Source organism: Diaphorina citri, unplaced genomic scaffold (genome assembly GCF_000475195.1).
Source record: "Diaphorina citri unplaced genomic scaffold, Diaci psyllid genome assembly version 1.1 scaffold83, whole genome shotgun sequence".
NCBI classification, from domain to species: domain Eukaryota; kingdom Metazoa; phylum Arthropoda; class Insecta; order Hemiptera; family Psyllidae; genus Diaphorina; species Diaphorina citri.
In genome coordinates, this window is record NW_007377520.1 from 502,418 (window position 1) to 522,460 (window position 20,043).

General features: G+C 36.7%; 2 protein-coding genes across 2 annotated transcripts; one reads left to right on the forward strand and one right to left on the reverse strand.

Moving 5' to 3' along the window:
• Positions 1-3,280: 3,280 nt before the first annotated feature.
• On the reverse strand, positions 3,281-11,303 carry LOC103523361 (glycine receptor subunit alpha-4-like). Its single transcript, XM_026832915.1, has 6 exons — positions 10,947-11,303; positions 10,489-10,681; positions 9,995-10,031; positions 9,441-9,639; positions 8,824-8,906; positions 3,281-3,423 (listed from the first exon to the last, which is right to left on the reverse strand). The coding sequence occupies exons 1-6, from the start codon at positions 11,297-11,299 to the stop codon at positions 3,281-3,283; spliced, it is 1,008 nt and encodes a 335-aa protein (XP_026688716.1). The 5' UTR covers positions 11,300-11,303.
• Positions 11,304-11,430: 127 nt separating this feature from the next.
• LOC103523369 (glycine receptor subunit alpha-4) lies at positions 11,431-19,042 on the forward strand. The gene is made up of 5 exons (XM_026832917.1): positions 11,431-11,436; positions 15,699-15,925; positions 17,169-17,371; positions 17,752-17,957; positions 18,496-19,042. Exons 1-5 carry the CDS (start codon positions 11,431-11,433, stop codon positions 18,661-18,663), a joined length of 810 nt encoding a protein of 269 aa, XP_026688718.1. The 3' UTR covers positions 18,664-19,042.
• The last annotated feature ends 1,001 nt before the right edge of the window (positions 19,043-20,043 follow it).

Here is a 20,043-nt window from a genome sequence, read left to right on the forward strand (position 1 = left end):
TGAAAACAATCAAAAGTTGTAAGTTATTCAATTATAGCCGTATACACATGGAATTTATTTCAGTATTAGGTTCAAGTAGTTTGAGCATCATTACGAGCGAAACTTACACATGTTGTTACGGTTGTAAAATCCACTACACTCCCAAGGGCTTCAAATATTTCCAGGAGAACCTGGTTTATCTGCAACACCTAACGCTAAGGTCGTGATCGTGAGGACAAAAATCACGATATGAGAGGCTCTTATCTCTTTAGTGTGCTGCACCGGGACAGGCATATCCACGCCTAACTCTGTACATAACCACGAACTAAAGCTGTGTCCACACATAGTTGAAGCCGTCGATCGACGAGGTGAATCGTAGGTCTGAGATGTATGGGGATACTAATGAAAGAGGTATAATATATAATTCTAATTATTACATTATTTTGGTTTAAAAAATGAAAACAATCAAAAGTTGTAAGTTATTTAATTACAGCCGTATACACATGGAATTTATTTCAGTATTAGGTTCAAGTAAGTATTTGTTGTTATTTTTTCGCTTCCTTATTGCTGGACATACTGCGTTCACTTGGACGTTTAGACATACAGAATGAATGCATTCTTCTGCTTGGTATTCTCTTAATTTTTCTCGCCATTACACTTTGACACGAGACATTGTCATCAGAGGCTGTTTTCTCCAGGAATCGCTTCCCTCGACCTTTCGCCGAAGGGTCCGTCCGTTCTTTGGTCTTGGAAACTGGCAGTCTGCAGCTTGGCGCGGGGCTGTTCACCATTCTACTAGGCACTGAGCTTCCAACAGAAGACAGGTCGGTTGTAGTCTTCCTCTTTTCGCCGTGGAGTTGACACGCACAATTCTTTTGACCCATAGGATGGTTGTATTTCTTTGTACCGCTGTGAAGATACCCCATCGTTTCATGATCCCTGTCCATCGCTTCTCTAGAAGTTGGATCAAACTGGCTATTGGTTCTCCGCACTGCATGGAAACTGGTCGTAGACTGATTAGGTTTCATCTTCCGTGGTTCTATAACATTCTGCTGATACATGTCTGGGCATGGTCGGTAATAGGGGTAAGGATCATCGGGCTTCTGCTGTCTGCATTGACAATTCTGGCATTGTTGGCATAATCCTCGCTCGTTTTGAATATAATCCCTGTCTGGCGTATTCTGTTGATTATAATCCCTAGCTGGCATATTCTGTGGTACTCTCGCATTAGGCCCATTATTGTCTCCCCATTGACCATTACTTCTCACTTGATATGAAGGTTCGTTCTGTCTCACACTTGGTTGAGGTTGTTTGGACAGTCTCAAGTTGTCCGGATTCTGGTTCCTGGTTTGTTCACACTGGTAGCCCTTGCTCTGGTTGTACTGAGCATCTCCCCAAGCACAATGGTCATCAGGTGGATTTTTCGACCTTTTCGTATCACAAGTTTTCGATTTGTTTCCCGATATGGTCTCGTCAGGGGGTTGAACTCTTTCGCTGGGACCTGGGTTTCCCATTTGACAATTCTTCCCGCAATAGTTTTGACCCGTCCTCCAACTTGGTGTAAAATAGGGCTGCCTGTATGCGTTATCCTCAGAGCTGAATAGAGTGCTTGGAGATAGGATGGAACCCATGGAGTCTGGCTGAGATGTCTCAGGTACTGAAGAGTATCCGATTTGATTAGCTGACTGGTAACAGGATGATATACTGGTATCTTCAGACAGACCCAGCATTTCAAGATTCCGCTGATTTTCCATTTGATTTTTGGGTTTATCTCTGTTCATTCTGGACATTTCGGGATTACGGAAATTTACAAGCTGTACTTTAGACTTTTTAGAGTTGCTGAAAATTTCACTTCAATTATTTAATTAATAGAAATAAAAAGTCCACCTAAGAAGTTGAAAATTTTGATTTATAAAAAATGTTTTCTGGCTCTAATAAACTCCATAGGTATTTTACTAGTGTATTGATTAGACTTTTTAGAGTTGCTGAAAATTTCACTTCAATTATTTAATTAATAGAAATAAAAAGTCCACCTAAGAAGTTGAAAATTTTGATATATAAAAAATGTTTTCTGGCTCTAATAAACTCAATAGGTATTTTACTAGTGTATTGAATACACGAGAGAGAGAGAGAGAGCCTGAGCCTGTACTCAACAGATTTCTTGACCTTATGGGTACCATCTTTGAAAAGATATGACATTAATAAAATGCATCGTGAAGAAACAAGAAACCCATCTTGTACCTCGTAGGCATGAACATCTACTAAATTGGATATCTCCATTTTCTCTATTAAAAAAATAATAGTAATAATAAAAAACATCGAACTGAAGAGAAAATCAATAAATTAATCGAAATCCTCAACGCCTCATCTCTGATAACAAATGAACGGGCGAACATAAAAATTGTTTTCACCTGACAACGAATACCTCCTCCTTTTCAAAACACCGTGATCTGTGTGATTCCTGACCTCCTGGAACAGTCATACTCAACTTTTCTTTTTCGAGAGGTTTGATAGAGGGAAATGTAACAACGGAGCTCTTATCGTCCCGAAAGCGAAGAGAGAAGGAGGACAGGATCGGAGAAAGCCAGCCGTTCCAAGGGCCGTACACAAAAGACATAACTTAGGTTGTCAAGAGCCTTGGAGAAAATACATAGCTGAAGCTGTCAAGGGCAGTACAGAATAGATATAGGTAGCTTAGGCTGTCAAGGGCCACACAGAAAAGACATAGTTCAGGCTTTCAAGACCCGTACAGCGTAGAGAAAAGACATAGCTTAGGCTGTCAAGGGCAGCCCAGAAAAGACATAGCTGAAACTGCCAAGGGCCGCACAGAGGCCTGGCGGGCCGCAGGTTGAGTATAGCTAGTCTAAAGCCTCATCGGTTATGGTGAACGTATTAATTTGTCCATCTCCATCACCGTGTTCAGGTTTGGGTCCCGCCCACCTGCCAGTCTTCAGGTTCCAACTGATTACAAAGTTAATCGACCGGGCAGTTAGTAGTCGAACCGGGCAGTTAGTGGTCAGGCTAGGTTTCCGGTTCGTTTTTGTTAAGCTACACCGAGCAAGACCACTAAATGGATGAGTGACATGAACGGCCATGCCTTAAGGATTTACTAGCTAGTGAAATATAAATTTTATTATTTATTCACCTGTGGAGTACTCTATGGTACAATCATCTGTGTAGTTTCTAGATATGTCTAACTGAGGCAGTTCTATTTCAGGATTCACCACGAGTGGATCCGTCATGTTCCACAGGAATACCAAATCGTGAGTTGTGTGGGACACTGGAAATCAAATTTTATTATTTATTCACCTGTGGAGTACTCTATGGTACAATCATCTGTGTAGTTTCTAGATATGTCTAACTGAGGCAGTTCTATTTCTGGATTCACCACGAGTGGATCCGTCATGTTCCACAGGAATACCAAATCGTGAGTTGTGTGGGACACTGAAAATCAGACAAATGGGTATTTGAATCATTTAGCCATTACATTTAATCCTGATAATTCTCTGTCAACTATGGATAGTTGAAAATAATGAAGCCAAATATCGAAAATACAAATGAAACAAGATTTAGGTAAACATGTCCCACTTCTTGTATCCAAACCAAAGTGATTCCGAGAAAAAAAAGGACACGAAAAGAAAGGAAAATACACCTATAACAATGTTTTTGAACGTGTAGGCTTTTTGCAAAACAGAATATTTTTTTATCGTTGTAAAAATTTCAAACATAGTTTTCTAAAAAGTTGAAAAATTACCCGACCAAAAATAAGAGGGGAAAAGTTCATTTTACTACGCATAAAACATATGGCCGCCGGCCAAGTTGGAAACGAAATAGCTTTGATCTCTCCCTTCATAATTTCTCTCTCCCTATTTGTTCCCATCACTCCCTCATCTTTTATACAGGCGAACCTGGATAGTTGAGAACTGAATAATTGAGAAGTCTGGTTAAATAAGGAAAATGTTCTAGGTCTAAAAACTCCTTTAAACGAAAATGACTTTGCCTCTATTTGTAATATAATTGAAAATCTGTAGGCTTACGCAATGCGCTTTTGCATGAGATTCCTTTAATTGAGAAAGCTTAGTGACAACACTGCTCCAACTATTGAATTGTATGAAGTACCTTTACTTTTGTTATAAAGTTCCCTTAGGACACTGAAAGAGCGCCTAAACTAGATTATAGGAAATACAAGATGGCACGCCATCTGAATCGGTTCCGTTTCGGAAAGTTTCCCGACAGGGACACCTTTTCTCATTTCTCCAGGATTGACTGTACCAAACTCCTATTTTTCCCCTCTTAAACCTCTCCCCCACCTCATTCTCAGGGTCAGGTTCCACTGATATTGCTTTGCTATTAATAAGCTTAGAATATTGTGTTAACATTTCTGACCAGTGTTAATGAGATTATCGAGATCAAAATAAGTCTTTATTAACCTATTCGGACCTTAGGAGATGTGTCAACCTGTATTGTCACAGGGGGAAATGGTTGTTCACAGGGGAAAATGGTTGTTCACAAGGGGAATAGGTCCGTCGCTCATCGGAACCGTAACGCGCAACTTTTAGTAGAGCGTAGTCGTCTGAAAAACCAAAACCCATGAAAATGGTAGGTTTGGATTCGCTACGCTCCCAATGTGTACTCTAATCCTATTGCAGCTCATTAGTGGGACTTTGATCCTTCTCGAAATTCACTTTAATCACTTTAAAGCAGCCGTACTCAACCTTTCTTTATGCCGTGGGCCACAATTAAGCATTTGAAAATTTTAAACTTCACGCGAACTTCAGGTGCAGTTCAAATAGAGAAACAAAAAACCTAACCCCGACCCAAAGTATGTACCTAACCTGCCTCGGTGGTATAGTGGTCAAGGCGCTCGCCTGGTAAACAGGGGGGCGTGGGTTCAATCCCAGCCGAGGTATGGAATTTTATCCTCAATATAATTTGAGAATTCGACCACAATAATAGTAGTAGCCTACTGCTGGAGTGAAGGGACTTTTCAGTCTTATGCAAGCTCTGCGAGCAGTATAAATAAGCACTATTATTTCATTTCATTTCCAAAGTTGCAACTTTCGTTAGAAATGAATAGCTCATCCCTAAAGGGGATTTAGCTAAAAATACATCGATGGTGCCCGATTCAGCCCTCAAGAGGGCACCATCCACCATCGAGTATGGCTTGTACCTGGATTTGTTCCTAAGTGAAGACGAACCGTATGTTAGTTTCCCAATGTCCCATCTTCTGATGCGCGTTTCTCCACTTTTGGCGTGATGGGATGTGATGTGTGCGGGGGCATTACATAGGTGAAAATGATTTATGACAAACTGGATGGGAAGGGGAGATGACGTCAGAGAGGAAGAGGGAGAGATTTTTTTTAAACCGTAACTGCTAAGGTCTTATCGTCCCAAAATCGAAGGAAGAAGACAGGATAGGAGAAAGCAAGCCCTTCCGAGTTCCGAGAACATTATCCGTTTAGGATAAAATCCGCCCCGGCCGGGAATCAAACCCACGGCCTAGCGCTTGCAAGGCAGACACGCTACAAACCAAGCTAACTAGACGGGCTGACGAAAATTTTTTGAGTGAAAGCCTGAAAGTGAAAGCCAGGATAGGAGAAATCCATTAGTTCCGAGAAGCTAACTAGACGGGCTGACGAAAATTTTTTGAGTGAAAGCCTGAAAGTGAAAGCCAGGATAGGAGAAATCCATTAGTTCCGAGAACGAACCTTATCTGTTTGGGATAAAGTTGTAGGTATGTTGTACTTTTTATTTTACTCTTTCTTTATCCTAAAAAACGTACTTTACATGTAAATCACCCATATAGTCGATCGTCTAACTTATCAACCATAAATCGGCGAACCAATAACCATTTAGTTATGATTGTTATGACTTTGTACGAAAGCCATTACCGTTAAAGCCCCCAACATCATCGGAACGATACGGGTCCACTAAACTCACTAAAGTATTGACTGAAAGCAGTTGCAGGTCCGTTCATACTCTAACCAGGCCTCGGGGCCCAATGGGACCCTTTTGAAACATTGTTTTTTCTTCTTCTTCAACTTTTATAGACTCTCTCGGTGTGTTTATGTACCGGGCTAGGATGAGCTCGGACGACGTGAGATAGCTGTCCCGGCGGCAATTTTTAAAATTTATTTTATATTTATTTTTGTTTGCTTTGTAATTCGCTTGTTTTTAATATCTAATATAAATGAAAAGTATAATATAAACGTGCAAACTAAAGACAAAAAGTAAAAAATGAATTCAGATTGTACAAGTTGCGGAAAAAAAATTAAAATTTCGAATTTCCCGCCAACTTTACACGCTTAAAGGCCGACAATGGCCTAGCTCAGCCCAGTACATAAACACACCCTCTATCTCTATCATAGCTTTGGTTTTTCAGACGACTACGCACATACGTGCTACTCAAAATCGCCCCTCGTCGCTTCCAATGAGCGACGGTCCTTATATTAGAGTTCCGGAGCCCAATCACTCGATTGGGCCTCTGCCACTCTATAGTCTCTTAGTTTCAACTTTAATTTTCCTTTGTGAGGGAAAAACTAATCGCGGGTCCTCTTAGTGTTCTTTTGGATTTAACGTTGTGATCCCTGAAAAAATCAAGGAATCACCTGTTAATAAACTATTTATAATTTTTGCTCAAAATAAGTTGAAAATGTTCAAATGTTAAAGGAATAAAAGACATTTACTATTCTATTCTACTTCCGGGCAGGTAAAGGATACTTGAATTTAAAATGAGCGAAGGAGGTTTGGCGTCTCCACTGATAAAAACAAGGAACTTCAATATCAAGAAAGTATTTGAAGTTTCTATTACGTGTTTAAAAAGTCCTCTTTTTTCAAATAAGTTTTCCCCAGCAATTCCAAAGCATTTAAACCATCTCTCATTGAGATAAGATAACTATTTTCTACAAGAACCTCTAAAATTTTATCCTCTGGATTACTGAAAGTTACTTTTATAAACCAATACATCAATCTTCTGATTGTAAAACTTTAAAACTTGAACTTAATAATAATGTATTATATTAATAAGCTTAGAATATTGTGTTAACATTTCTGACCAGTGTTAATGAGATTATCGAGATCAAAATAAGTCTTTATTAACCTATTCTGACCTTAGGAGATGTGTCAACCTGTATTGTCACAGGGAAAATGGTTGTTCACAAGGGAAATAGGTCCGTCGCTCATTGGAACCGTAACGCGCAACTTTTAGTAGAGCGTAGCGCAGTCGTCTGAAAAACCAAAACCCATGAAAATGGTAGGTTTGGATTCGCTACGCTCCCAATGTGCGACGAGCCTTAATCGTGTGAACACCACTGGCGTCCAGTAAATAATTTTCCAGTCCAGTTGAATAAAATACACTTCTGTACTGTTACAAATACAATGTTGATCCTGACCAAATAATTGGACTCGAATGTTGGCGAACGCAAGTGATGTTTACAGTAGGTGGGCTCGTTTAATCCAATCAGTGGGGTTTGAGCAGAAGGTTCATTATTATAAAAAAACCTAATAATAATAATAATTAATATTGTTTTATGTAATAAATGTAAATAACAAACAAAACATATTCAGTAGAGTGTGAACATTTTCATTTTCTCTTCGAAAACATGACCAAAATATTCCTACTAGCAGAAATAGTCAAAATATCCCTTCTACCAGAAACAGTCTCCTAGAATCGGAACAGGATATAATCACGTTTCCTCTTTACATGACTCTAATCACATGAGAACCCCTGTTCTTACTATTTACTATCCGGCGGAGTGCACACCACTCCTGCTTGTTACTTACTATGTAAGGAATTTGAAAGGCTTCAGTTTCCCTCGTATTGATTTAGAAAACTTAAAAACCTAATACCCCCGAGTGTTTCATCTTCGTTCAATATATTTCGTTTTCTTTGTTTTACATGTGTTGATACTATATTTCGAAAAGAAGAAGAAGAGGAAGAAGGAGGAGGAGAAGAAGGAAGAGGAGGAGGAGGAGAAGAAGGAGGAGAAGAAGAAGGACGAGAAGGAGGAGAAGAAGAAGGAAGAGGAGGAGAAGAAGGAAGAGGAGGAGAAGAAGAAGGAGAAGAAGAAGAAGAAGGAGGAGGAGAATAATAAGAAGAAATGGTGTTGGTTCCTCGTTTTATGAACATTGGGAAGTCTTGTGTATGTTTTTTGGCAAAGGTTTGAACTCCAGACAAGGCAGAGTTTATTCTTATTTTGAAATTGATTTTAATAAAATAAAAGTTACATAAACATAGATAAATGATACATGCATCTCGATACCTATATAGAAGAATAATAATTATCTATCCATGCCATATTTAAACCTTTTTTTTTATTACTACCTATTTTTAAGTAAATTCAAAAGATATATCACATCACTACTAAATCACAAAGTCTTTTGCTCCCCTTCGATAAAATTGGAGAGTGTTTGTGCTATACCTTCCAACCCACTATTCTTAATTCTGCTAAGACCATTACATAACGTTGTGTTAACCCTATCACTTATACATGGCCTTACATTATGGAAAGCTGGGGTCAAAATAATTATACTTAAGCAGTAATACGAGAAAGTGTAGGTACTAATAAAATAATTACTTTCCTTATTACAGGATAAGGAAAGTAAAAAAAGTTACCATGGAAATTACCTTTTTTTTTATCAAAATTTGATTCTATTATGAGACCCGTCCCAAATGTCAAAATAATATTTGCAAGATCCCGATAAAACTGCATAAGATTGAATTCTAGTCCTATCTGAACAAGATTGGGAGATAGGTCTATTCTATTTTAGACTAAACAGAAGGAGGAAGAAGAGGAGGAGGAGGAGAAGAAGAAGAGAAAGCAGAAAGAAAAAGTGAAAACTTACAACTCTCGATCATCATGGAACAATATTGGGTATCGTGAGGATAGGACTCGAACTTCATTGCACAGGATAACACTAAGGTTAATCTGAAAATTAAAATAACCACAATATAATACTACAATAAAAATACCTAATATTAGATAGGTAATTCAACTTGCAATAATAGTAGGTAACTAGCTACTAATGACCAGGAACTTAATCAGAGTTCAAATCTAATTTAAGTCTAACTCTTGGAATATCTGATTGGCTAAAACGTTTGAAATCAACCAGTCATTTAGTCCAAGATTTAAACTTAAACAAAAATTAAACTCTGATTGTGGTTCTGGCCCTTGATAATATTTATACTGGTATGGTCCCAAATCATCATAATCCTGAAAGGTATGATTTTGAAGAATAGATCAGTTGCGCTTACTTGGGTGATCTTTCGAAGTCATAGAGCAGGAAAAATGAGGACGAACGGAATTTTTCTTTTTCTTCTACGACTTAATGTTGTGACCAATTTCTCGAATTACATTGTGGGAAAAATTCCGTACCTTTGCAGGACTTTAACCCACGGGCCACACTCTTCTGTTCACCACTACACCACCGAGGTAGTTTATAACTAGACACTTACTTTGAACTCATCGACATTGTTTCTCAAGTCCTCTTCCGAGTATCCTTTCATTGCTTTGGTGGCGATCGGACCCATGTAGTTGTTCACCACTGCAAATTCCATGAGTGACAGAAACACGAACACAGAACACGACGACATCCAAATGTCGATGGCTTTCACGTAAGAGACAGGAGGGAGCGACTGTTGGGATTGTGTGTTTTGAGTGGCTGTAGAAATACAAACATTTTTAGGACGGGAAAATTCGTGACATTGTACCTTGGACTGAGAACAGTTGTATTATTGCTTTTAGGGATGATTAGCTAAATTCCCTTTAGACATGATTATCTAAATTCCCTCCAGGGATGATTAGCCCAGTGGTAACGCGCTCGCTTGCCATGCAGAAGGTCCCTCGTTCGATGCCCACCAGCGCAACGACGAAAATTTGTACTCGCTTTTCGATCACAAATATTTCTACGGTTACTTTCTTGTGTTCTCATGTTGACTCTTCTCGCCCATCGGATGAGAGACATACTACGGAATAGGCATGCTACGACACAGATATCACACCAGTCTATTGATCCCGCCAACTTTGAGCGAGAAAAATGTCAGCAACGTACGTCTGAAAGGTGTGAGAATTGTTGAATCAGTGGAGACGCCAAATGAGCCATTGTTAATTTGAATTCGCATAAAGAACTTTGTAAGTTAGTACTTCAATGATTGAGAAGCCAATTTGAAGGTTGACTTGAGTTTTGGCCCGACCGAAAATTTGTTTCTGTTGGAAGTTTTTTAGTAAAAAACTAAAAGCTTGTTCTAAAATATTGGGAAGCTTTTAGTTTTAGTTAAACTTGTTCTTGTTTATTTTTTTCAATGATTGAGAAGCCAATTTGAAGGTTGACTTGAGTTTTGGCCCGACCGAAAATTTGTTTCTGTTGGAAGTTTTTTAGTAAAAAAATAAAAGCTCGTTCTAAAATATTGGGAAGCTTTTAGTTTTAGTTAAACTTGTTCTTGTTTATTTTTTTTTCTTCTTGAACCATTGTTGATATAATCTATACCTACAAAAATTGATTTTGACTTACCATCGATTCTTCATTGATTGAATCCAAAGACAAGACCGTGACATGGAAATACACTGTGGTAGGCTGACCTCGTATTTTGGGTGCTCTGTTCTTATCATATTGGTTCGGATTTTTCGGTAGAATATCGTTGAGTGACAGGCTGGACTCAATATAAACCTCCTCGTCTTCAAATATATCGATGTCATTGCTCTCCCTAGAATTAAAACGAGAAGCTTTGTATTTGTTGAACTTGACATTGAAGTTGAAAGTTTTCTCTACCTATCTAGCTTAGTCGGATAATCCTGGCAATTTGGTTCTAATTTTTTCATTTCACCCCCTTCAAGTCTAATCCTTTGAATTTCAATTTCATCCATTCGGTATTATTTGAATGCTTACTCGAGATTAATAAAACTATATATTTTTTCTAGATAAAAAAATAATATATCAAATTTAGAAGATAATTATCTACTACCACTCACTCTTTATAATTAGGGGAATATTCTATCATGTTATGGACATTGATTTCGAAGAGCAAGTTGTTCTTTTTATTCCTTTGACATAATCTCTCTACTATGAATTCAATTTGATGTTTCCATTCAGAATGATACACTGGGATTAGAGTTGACGATGTGATGGGTAAAAGTCTCGTGTCAAAAATGTCATAGATGGAAGGTATTGTATCGATCAACAACAGATTATTCAAAACTTTAATAACAGGTAGCAGTGTTTTCAAGTGGTAACACTTTCCTCCCATCGAAGAGCAAGTGTTAACAATGTTGTTAAAATATTTATTTCCAATGAATATTGACACGTTTCCAAATTTGTTGATCATCAGTTCTAAAACTTTTTTCCCGGGTTTCCAATCTATGACGATAACAAATTGTTTATTATTGTCAAGTATATCTGGGTTTGAGAGTTGAGTTTGGAATTCATTGATATTGTCAATAATATGATTTATGGAACATGAGCGTAACATTCTGATGTCTTCAAATGAATATTCGATAAGCAAGAGCAAATTTTGATGCCACGGTTCTTTACATTGTCCATGACACAATGTGTTTTTAGGTCGGTATCTAAATGTTCTTTTGGTTAATTGAGAAAGCTTAGTGACAACACTGCTCCAACTATTGAATTGTATGAAGTACCTTTACTTTTGTTATAAAGTTCCCTTAGGACATTGAAAGAGCGCCTAAACTAGATTATAGGAAATACAAGATGGCACGCCATCTGAATCGGCTCCTTTTCGGAAAGTTTCCCGACAGGGACACCTTTTCTCATTTCTCCAGGTTTGACTGTACATAGTCCTATTTTTCCCCTCTTAACGTTCTTTTGGATTTAACGTTGTGATCCCTGAAAAAATCAAGGAATCACCTGTTAATAAACTATTTATAATTTTTGCTCAAAATAAGTTCAAAATGTTCAAATGTTAAAGGAATAAAAGACATTTACTATTCTATTCTACTTCCAGACGGATAAAGGATACCTACTTGAATTTAAAATGAGCGAAGAAGGTTTGGCGTCTCCACTGATAAAGAAAAGGAACTTTAACAGTAAGAAAATATTTGAAGTTTCTGTTACGTGTTTAAAAAGTCCTCTTGTTTCAAATAAGTTTTCCCCAGAAATTCCAAAGCATTTAAACTACCTCTCATTGAGATAAGATAACTATTTTCTACAAGAACCTCTAAAATTTTATCCTCTGGATTACTGAAAGAGTTATAAACCAATACCCCAATCTTCTGATTGTAAAACTTTAAAACTTGAACTTAATAATAATGTATTCAAGAAATAAACTTACTCAGTATTAACATTTGTAGTGTACGAGATAATCATTATAACGAGAGAAATTATCTGAACCGATCTGCACAGCCAATATGACATTACAACTCGAAATTAAACATTGAAGACGATTCAATTTTTGACTCCACCTTTATCACACCAAGACACATAACACGATTTCTGACTGGATTTCACCCTCACATACTTTTCTATATCAGTTTTTGTACTGACGCTGTTTGCGAATGATTTGTACACATTTTTCTTGTCGATTGAGTCCTTTTCCAAGCATAGCTATATTGAAATTAAACATTGAAGACGATTCAATTTTTGACTCCACCTTTATCACACCAAGACACATAACACGATTTCTGACTGGATTTCACCCTTACATACTTCTCTATATCAGTTTTCGTACTGACGCTGTTTGCGAATGATTTGTACACATTTTTCTTGTCGATTGAGTCCTTTTCCGAGCATAACTATATCGCATATCTATTCACTATTCCTAGGGTTTGAATAATAGGATTTCCCACCTTTCCTTCACCTGAACATGGTAGAAGCATTTCTCTTCGCTTACTCTAACTTTACTTACACATTGCAGTAGGTGTTACCTATGTACGACTTAACTTGAACTTCAGCGCTCGTAGAGTAAACATCTCTCTCGCGATATTGGTCTGATGATGGAAATCTGAATATTCTCGAAAGCTCACCAAATTTTCTTTGTTGGATGTTGAATCTCAAATGTCTTTTTTAATTTGTAATTGAACATTATTAGTTTTTTTTTCTTACCAATTTCCTTATAAGGGTTTTTTTTGATTCAGCATGACCTCCTGAAGAAAGAAGACCATTTAGAAAAAAAGTACCCATCGGGAAAGTAGAAATGGGGGTGGTCTTCCAAAAAGACCGTAGTTACATGGACCTAACCGACTGACTATTTCTGGATGGAAAATTTGGTGCTACCTCATCTGTCCTTTTTAGAGGATAGTTAACCATATCTGAGTTTATAGAATATTATTCCTTGTTTTTCCTGACCGAAACATCTCTTTACCCAAGCAGTCTAAACAAGCAGTGAACAATATTTATTTATAGGTAGTTTTTTTGACTGCTTTAGTGCTTTATCTCCAGTTAGAGAAAAGCTCTACTTCCTGTTTCAAAAATATTTGAGGAAGACAAAAGTTTTCACTTGCCTATCAAGTTTCAGTCAACGCTCGCAAGTTTCAACATGTTTGTATGTTTTCCCCCAATTTTTTAGAGAAAAAGTTCAATAAAATCAGGAGGTCAATTTTGTTTTTAAATGAATGGGAACTTGAAAACTAACAATGGGTGGAAATCACTTTCACTTTTCAGATTTGATATTTGTAGAAATGTGTCCCAGCATATGTGGGTATTTGCATACCTTAGTTGTAATCAGGAGGTCAATTTTGTTTTTAAATGAATGGGAACTTGAAAACTAACAATGGGTGGAAATCACTTTCACTTTTCAGATTTGATATTTTGTAGAAATGTGTCCCACCATATGTGGGTATTTGCATACCTTAGTGGTATTTTCCTTTCCGAAACGGAAACTATTCCTATGGAGCGCCATCTTGCATTTCCCATGGTTTAGTACAGCTAAGGTTGCCAAAAGAGGGGAAATGATCTTCAGGGTGTGATAATGTACCGGGTTGAGATGAGCTCGGACGAGGTAAGATAGGATATTGTTTCTACAGTTTTGCATTGGGGTGGTAACTTAAGCAAGGATAGCGTGGGAGTGTTGGGTATTTTTTCTAACCCTCTGTCCCGGCGGCCATGTTTAAAATTTATTTATATTTATTTTTGTTTGCTTTGTAATTCGCTTGTTTGTAATATCTAATATAAATGAAAAGTATAATATAAACGTGCAAACTCGAGATAAAAAGTAAAAAATGAATTCAGATTGTACAAGTTGCGGAAAAAAAAAATCAAAATTTCGAATTTCCCGCCAACTTTACACGCTCATGAAGGCTATGTTAAGTTACCACATCATTTTCCACACGCCAAGAAAGGACGGGAATGGCCTATCTCAACCCGGTACATAACTACACCCTCAAAAGAGGAGAAATTCTGAAGGGGCAATACGACTCTTCTGAAAAAAAGAAAGGTTGAGCGGAGCGTTCTTGTACCACCGAATTCGTCTAGAAGTTTTTGGGGACCAGTGTAATAGTTTAGAAATAACTAGTCAGGTTTTTATGGAGAGTATGGTCAAATAAAAAACAATATATTTAAATTGTATCTTGAAATATTGAGCTTAAAATGTGTAACAAACATAGTACAGATAGTGAAACGTAAATTTTGTACACTAACCTAGGTCTTAAGACGAACGAAACTTGGCCTGGCAAACTTTACATGCCCGCTATACTAGATTGTGCCTGAATTTATAATAATGGACCGAGAGAAAGATTTAGACATCTTTCCAAACCGAAAGTTTTCTGGATCCTCTGTATTACAATTATTTCCTCTATAGTTCTTTTATACAAGTAAATCTTGAGTATGTAGTGAGCCAACAAACCAAGTAGTTACAGTATTCACCTGGTAAGGAACAGACCGCGGGTTCAACCTCAGTCAACGCTATCACTTGACAGTCACATTATTGTAACATATTATTGTAACATTATTGTAACAACTGTTTGAATTAGTGGATGGTATCAGTGTGTTTGATATCAAACACACGTATCATAGTTATATTTTAGAAACTTTTTCAGGGCCTTGTACAATTTTACGTTTCACTATCTATCATCAATCATCCTGGTAAAAGCTATATTTTTTGTAGATGTTTTTCAACTCGAGTATTATTAAACTAAAACTTTTGTTAATTTCGATTTTTTTCTACAGTTTAATCAGATCTTCCTTGCCTATTAACAGGTCATCATTCTAATTTACACATCTAGGCAGAATTGATTTCTTCTTTTATCTTGTTAATCAACTGTTCATTGATATTTACTTAGACAATACATCTTTATAACAATAAAACGAGTTGAATTATTTCAATAAATAATTACTTACAAAACAGAAATAAATAACAGAATTTAGAATAATATTTCGGAACGAAAATTCAACAAACAAAAAAATTGAAGAAAACATTAGGTAACGAAACAATAAAAACAAATGATCAATAAATTATACAATAAAAATTATTATATTATTTTATTTAAGGTTCGAATCTTTTGAATTTTAAATATTAGAATTCAAAAGACTATTTCAATATAGTAGGTACCTACCTAATATTTTTATATCTTTTCTAAGATGGGTAAAAAAAATTAATATTACTAAAAAACTTCCAACAGAAACAAATTTTCGGTCGGGCCAAAACTCAAGTCAACCTTCAAATTGGCTTCTCAATCATTGAAGTACCAACTTACAAAGTTCTTTATGCGAAGTCAAATTAACAATGATTCATTTGGCGTCTCCACTGATTCAACAATTCTCACACCTTTCAGACGTACGTTGCTGACATTTTTCTCGCTCAAAGTTGGCGGGATCAGAGACTTAGACTACCGGAAAACATGAGCGAGGAGTACAGAATTCTCGATGTCAATTGGTTACAAAACATTTGGAGACCTGACTGCTTCTTTAAGAATGCAAAAAAAGTGACGTTCCATGAAATGAGCATACCAAACCATTACCTTTGGCTCTACCATGACAAAACCTTGCTGTATATGTCCAAGTAAGTAAAGGGGGATTTTCTTTTCGCAATTTTCCCTCTTTTGAAGCTCGTTCCCCCTCTTTTGACGTGATAGTGCCTGTACTAAAACATAGGAAAAAGAGGGGACAGGAGCTTCAGTAGAGGGGAAATTCTGAAAGGAAAATACAAGTTAGCAATGGAGGAGTTGCAATTGGGAAAATATTATAAATAAAAGGTCGATTCCTACGTAAAAAGTTGTGAAAAATCCAAGAAGAAGAAATCAATTCTGCCTAGATGTGTAAATTAGAATGATGACCTGTTAATAGGCAAGGAAGATCTGATTAAACTGTAGAAAAAAAAAAATCGAAATTAACAAAAGTTTTAGTTTAATAATACTCGAGTTGAAAAACATCTACAAAAAATATAGCTTTTACCAGGATGATTGATGCTAGATAGTGAAACGTAAAATTGTACAAGGCCCTGAAAAAGTTTCTAAAATATAACTATGAACGATACGTGTGTTTGATATCAAACACACTGATACCATCCACTAATTCAAACAGTTGTTACAATAATGTTACAATAATGTGACTGTCAAGTGATAGCGTTGACTGGGGTTGAACCCGCGGTCTGTTCCTTACCAGGTGAATACTGTAACTACTTGGTTTGTTGGCTCACTACATACTCAAGATTTACTTGTATAAAGGAACTATAGAGGAAATAATTGTAATACAGAGGATCCAGAAAACTTTCACTATAACCTTCACGGGAGTGCAAGCAATAAGTTGACAAAGTTTCATAGCAATCGGATGAGCGGTTTGGCCAGGCATAAAGTTTGAACACACACACATTCATTTTTATATATTAGATTTATAAAATTCAGCCAATCAGAAATCAGCTTTACTTAGGTAAATTAGTTTAAACTCAATCATAATTTATTTCATAATGAGCATAAATGCACTCCACTAATTTAAGATTCATACCACATTGCATACTTAAATAGTTGCACGGCGTTCATACAAATATTTGTAAAAATAAAGTACAGCATTTGTATGAATGCCGTGTTACTCGGTAAGTACGCAATGTGCAGTACACAAATGGTGGAGATGGCTCAATTACCTTATTTCTAATACTCTCAAAGCTTTGATCGGAACAGCTTATGAGGGCCGCCAGTTGCTTTTCAATCAGACATAAAGTCAACCTAATCCCGCGAGTCACGCTTAGAACGTCTGACAGTCGACTATCTGTCAGTCGGTCTAAGCGTGAATTAGCATAAGAAAAAAAGTTTACCCTTGATTTCTTTTTCTCCAGGGAACTTCACTTGTATTGCCGTAGTGTTTAATCTGAGGAGAAGATTGGGCTACCATCTTTTCCACACCTACATTCCATCCGCACTAATCGTAGTCATGTCTTGGATATCCTTCTGGATCAAACCGGAAGCTATTCCTGCTCGGGTGACACTAGGCGTTACCTCGCTACTAACTTTAGGTGAGTCGTACACTGTGAAAATGATAAATTAGACTCGTATGATATCTGTGTCGTAGCATGCCTATTCCGTAGTATGTCTCTCATCGGATGGGCGAGAAGAGAAAATACTTCCCAATTAGGTGCTGGGTCAACATGAGAACACAAGAAAGTAACCCGTAGAAATATTTGTGATCGAAAAACGAGTACAAAATATTTTCGTCGTTGCGCTGGTGGGCATCGAATGAGGGACCTTCTGCATGGCAAGTGAGCGGGTTACTACTGGGCTAATCATCCCTGAAGGGAATTTAGATAATCATGTCTAAAGGGATTTTAGCTAATCATCCCTAAAAGCAATAATACAACTGTATTTTCCCGTCCTAAAAATGTTTGTATTTCTACAGCCACTCAAAACACACAATCCCAACAGTCGCTCCCTCCTGTTTCCTACGTGAAAGCCATCGACATTTGGATGTCGTCGTGTTCTGTGTTCGTATTTCTGTCACTCATGGAATTTGCAGTGGTGAACAACTACATGGGTCCGATCGCCACCAAAGCAATGAAAGGATACTCGGAAGAGGACTTGAGAAACAATGTCGATGAGTTCAAAGTAAGTGTCTAGTTATAAACTACCTCGGTGGTGTAGTGGTGAACAGAAGAGTGTGGCCCGTGGGTTAAAGTCCTGCAAAGGTACGGAATTTTTCCCCACAATGTAATTCGAGAAATTGGTCACAACATTACACAAATTAATATTTCCCAATGTAGATGGTACTGAGGACTTGAGAAACAATGTCGATGAGTTCAAAGTAAGTGTCTAGTTATAAACTACCTCGGTGGTGTAGTGGTGAACAGAAGAGTGTGCCCCGTGGGTTAAAGTCCTGCAAAGGTACGGAATTTTTCCCACAATGTAATTCGAGAAATTGGTCACAACATTGCACAAATTAATATTTCCCAATTTAGATGGTATATACTATATATCTATCTAACTTACTGGTGGAGTGAAGAGTTTTTTATATTCCTAATAATTGAACAATATAAATTAATTTGGATTCTTGGTAGAATTTTCATATTTTTAACCGAAATCAATAACCAAACCATGCACTTTACTCGAACTTATCAAGTCGATTTAATTATTTTTTTTTTCTCAGAACTTGGATCCCACAAGGAGTCGCAGTATCACAATACCTCAAGTCCCCATGTATCCCACATTTTGCAACGGGAGAGAAATCGCTCTTTACATCGACAAGTTCTCCAGATTCTTCTTCCCATTTTCATTCTTCGTTTTGAACATTTTGTACTGGACCTCGTTCCTTTAAACTTTAGAAGAATAGGAGATTTTTCATCTAGCGGGGAGAGGAAGAGCCTCATTTTTAGCTAAATTACCTTCAGGGATGCTTAGCTGAATTCTCTTTAGAAATGATTAGCTAAATTTCCGCCTTTTTCCTCGCATATTGCGCATAAATAGATCATATTTCAGGGAATTTAGCTTAATTCCCTTTAGGGATGGTTAGCTAAATTCCCTTTAGGGATGGTTAGCCAAATTACCTTTAGGGATGGTTAGCTAAATTATACCTCTAGGGATTTTATTAGCTGAATTCCCTTCAGGGATAATTTGCTAAATTCCCTGCAGGAATAAGCTATTCATCTTGCACCAAAGCCAGAAGATTTGGTTGCAGTTGTGTTTTTTGGGTCCCTAGAAAGCTTCCGGTTGTGAAGATTATTATTATTATTATTATTTTCATGCTTAGAATTACACCTTTCATCCAAAGTTCAAATGAAAGGATTTGATTGGTTCATCCCGTACAGGACTTTGTACATACGCTCATTTAGAACCTCGTCATGTGAACCTGCCCTTTAATATTATGTACCGTAAGTTTATAATTAATTCTTTTTAATTATTGTTTGTTTTGTAAATATTTTTGAACAATAAAATCAGCGATTTTTGAGTTACTCTTAGATTGAAGTGTTTGTTTTGTATAATTTCTTGCTTTTTAGGTAGAGAGGTAAAAGATTCAGTCGCTAGGAATCTGAGTCAGAATTATTCAATATTTAGTATTCACTGTGAAAAAAAATCTTCAATAGAATAGGTGAAAAGAGCACAAATACCTTGTAAATAAAAGTATGCAGACATTTTAATAATCGTAACAAAAGATGTGTATAATAAAATTAATATTATGAAATTCTGATAAATTAGGGAATATTGCACAACACTATAGAGGTAAAAGTAATCTTTATTTGTTAACCCTGCTAATTTTCTCGAATGTCTGGTTTAAAAATGCTGATTTACCTAACTACGTTTCAATAAAATAGTAATAATAATAATTGTCTTCAAATAGGTAATTATTACAAAAGGAGATTCGAGATTCACACAAAATATAACGTAGTACCTGAGTAATTAATACAAGTTGTCTGAAATCATCGCATGAATATGAAATGAAAAAAAAAGCGGGATAAATGGATATTAAAAAAAAAAAAAAAAAAAAAATGTTTTTTCAAAATTTTTAAAAAAAAAAAAAAAAAAAAAAGTATACACTTAGTCGTGACTTTGTTTTTCGTCACTAAACCACTAAAATGATTGTATGGCACTTGATTGCAAAAGGCTTGGTCCCTACACTTAAGCTTCTAGGTGGGCTTTTTGTTTGTGGCGCTATTACAATAAGATATGTTTCCGGATTAAATGAGTCAAACTTTCAGAA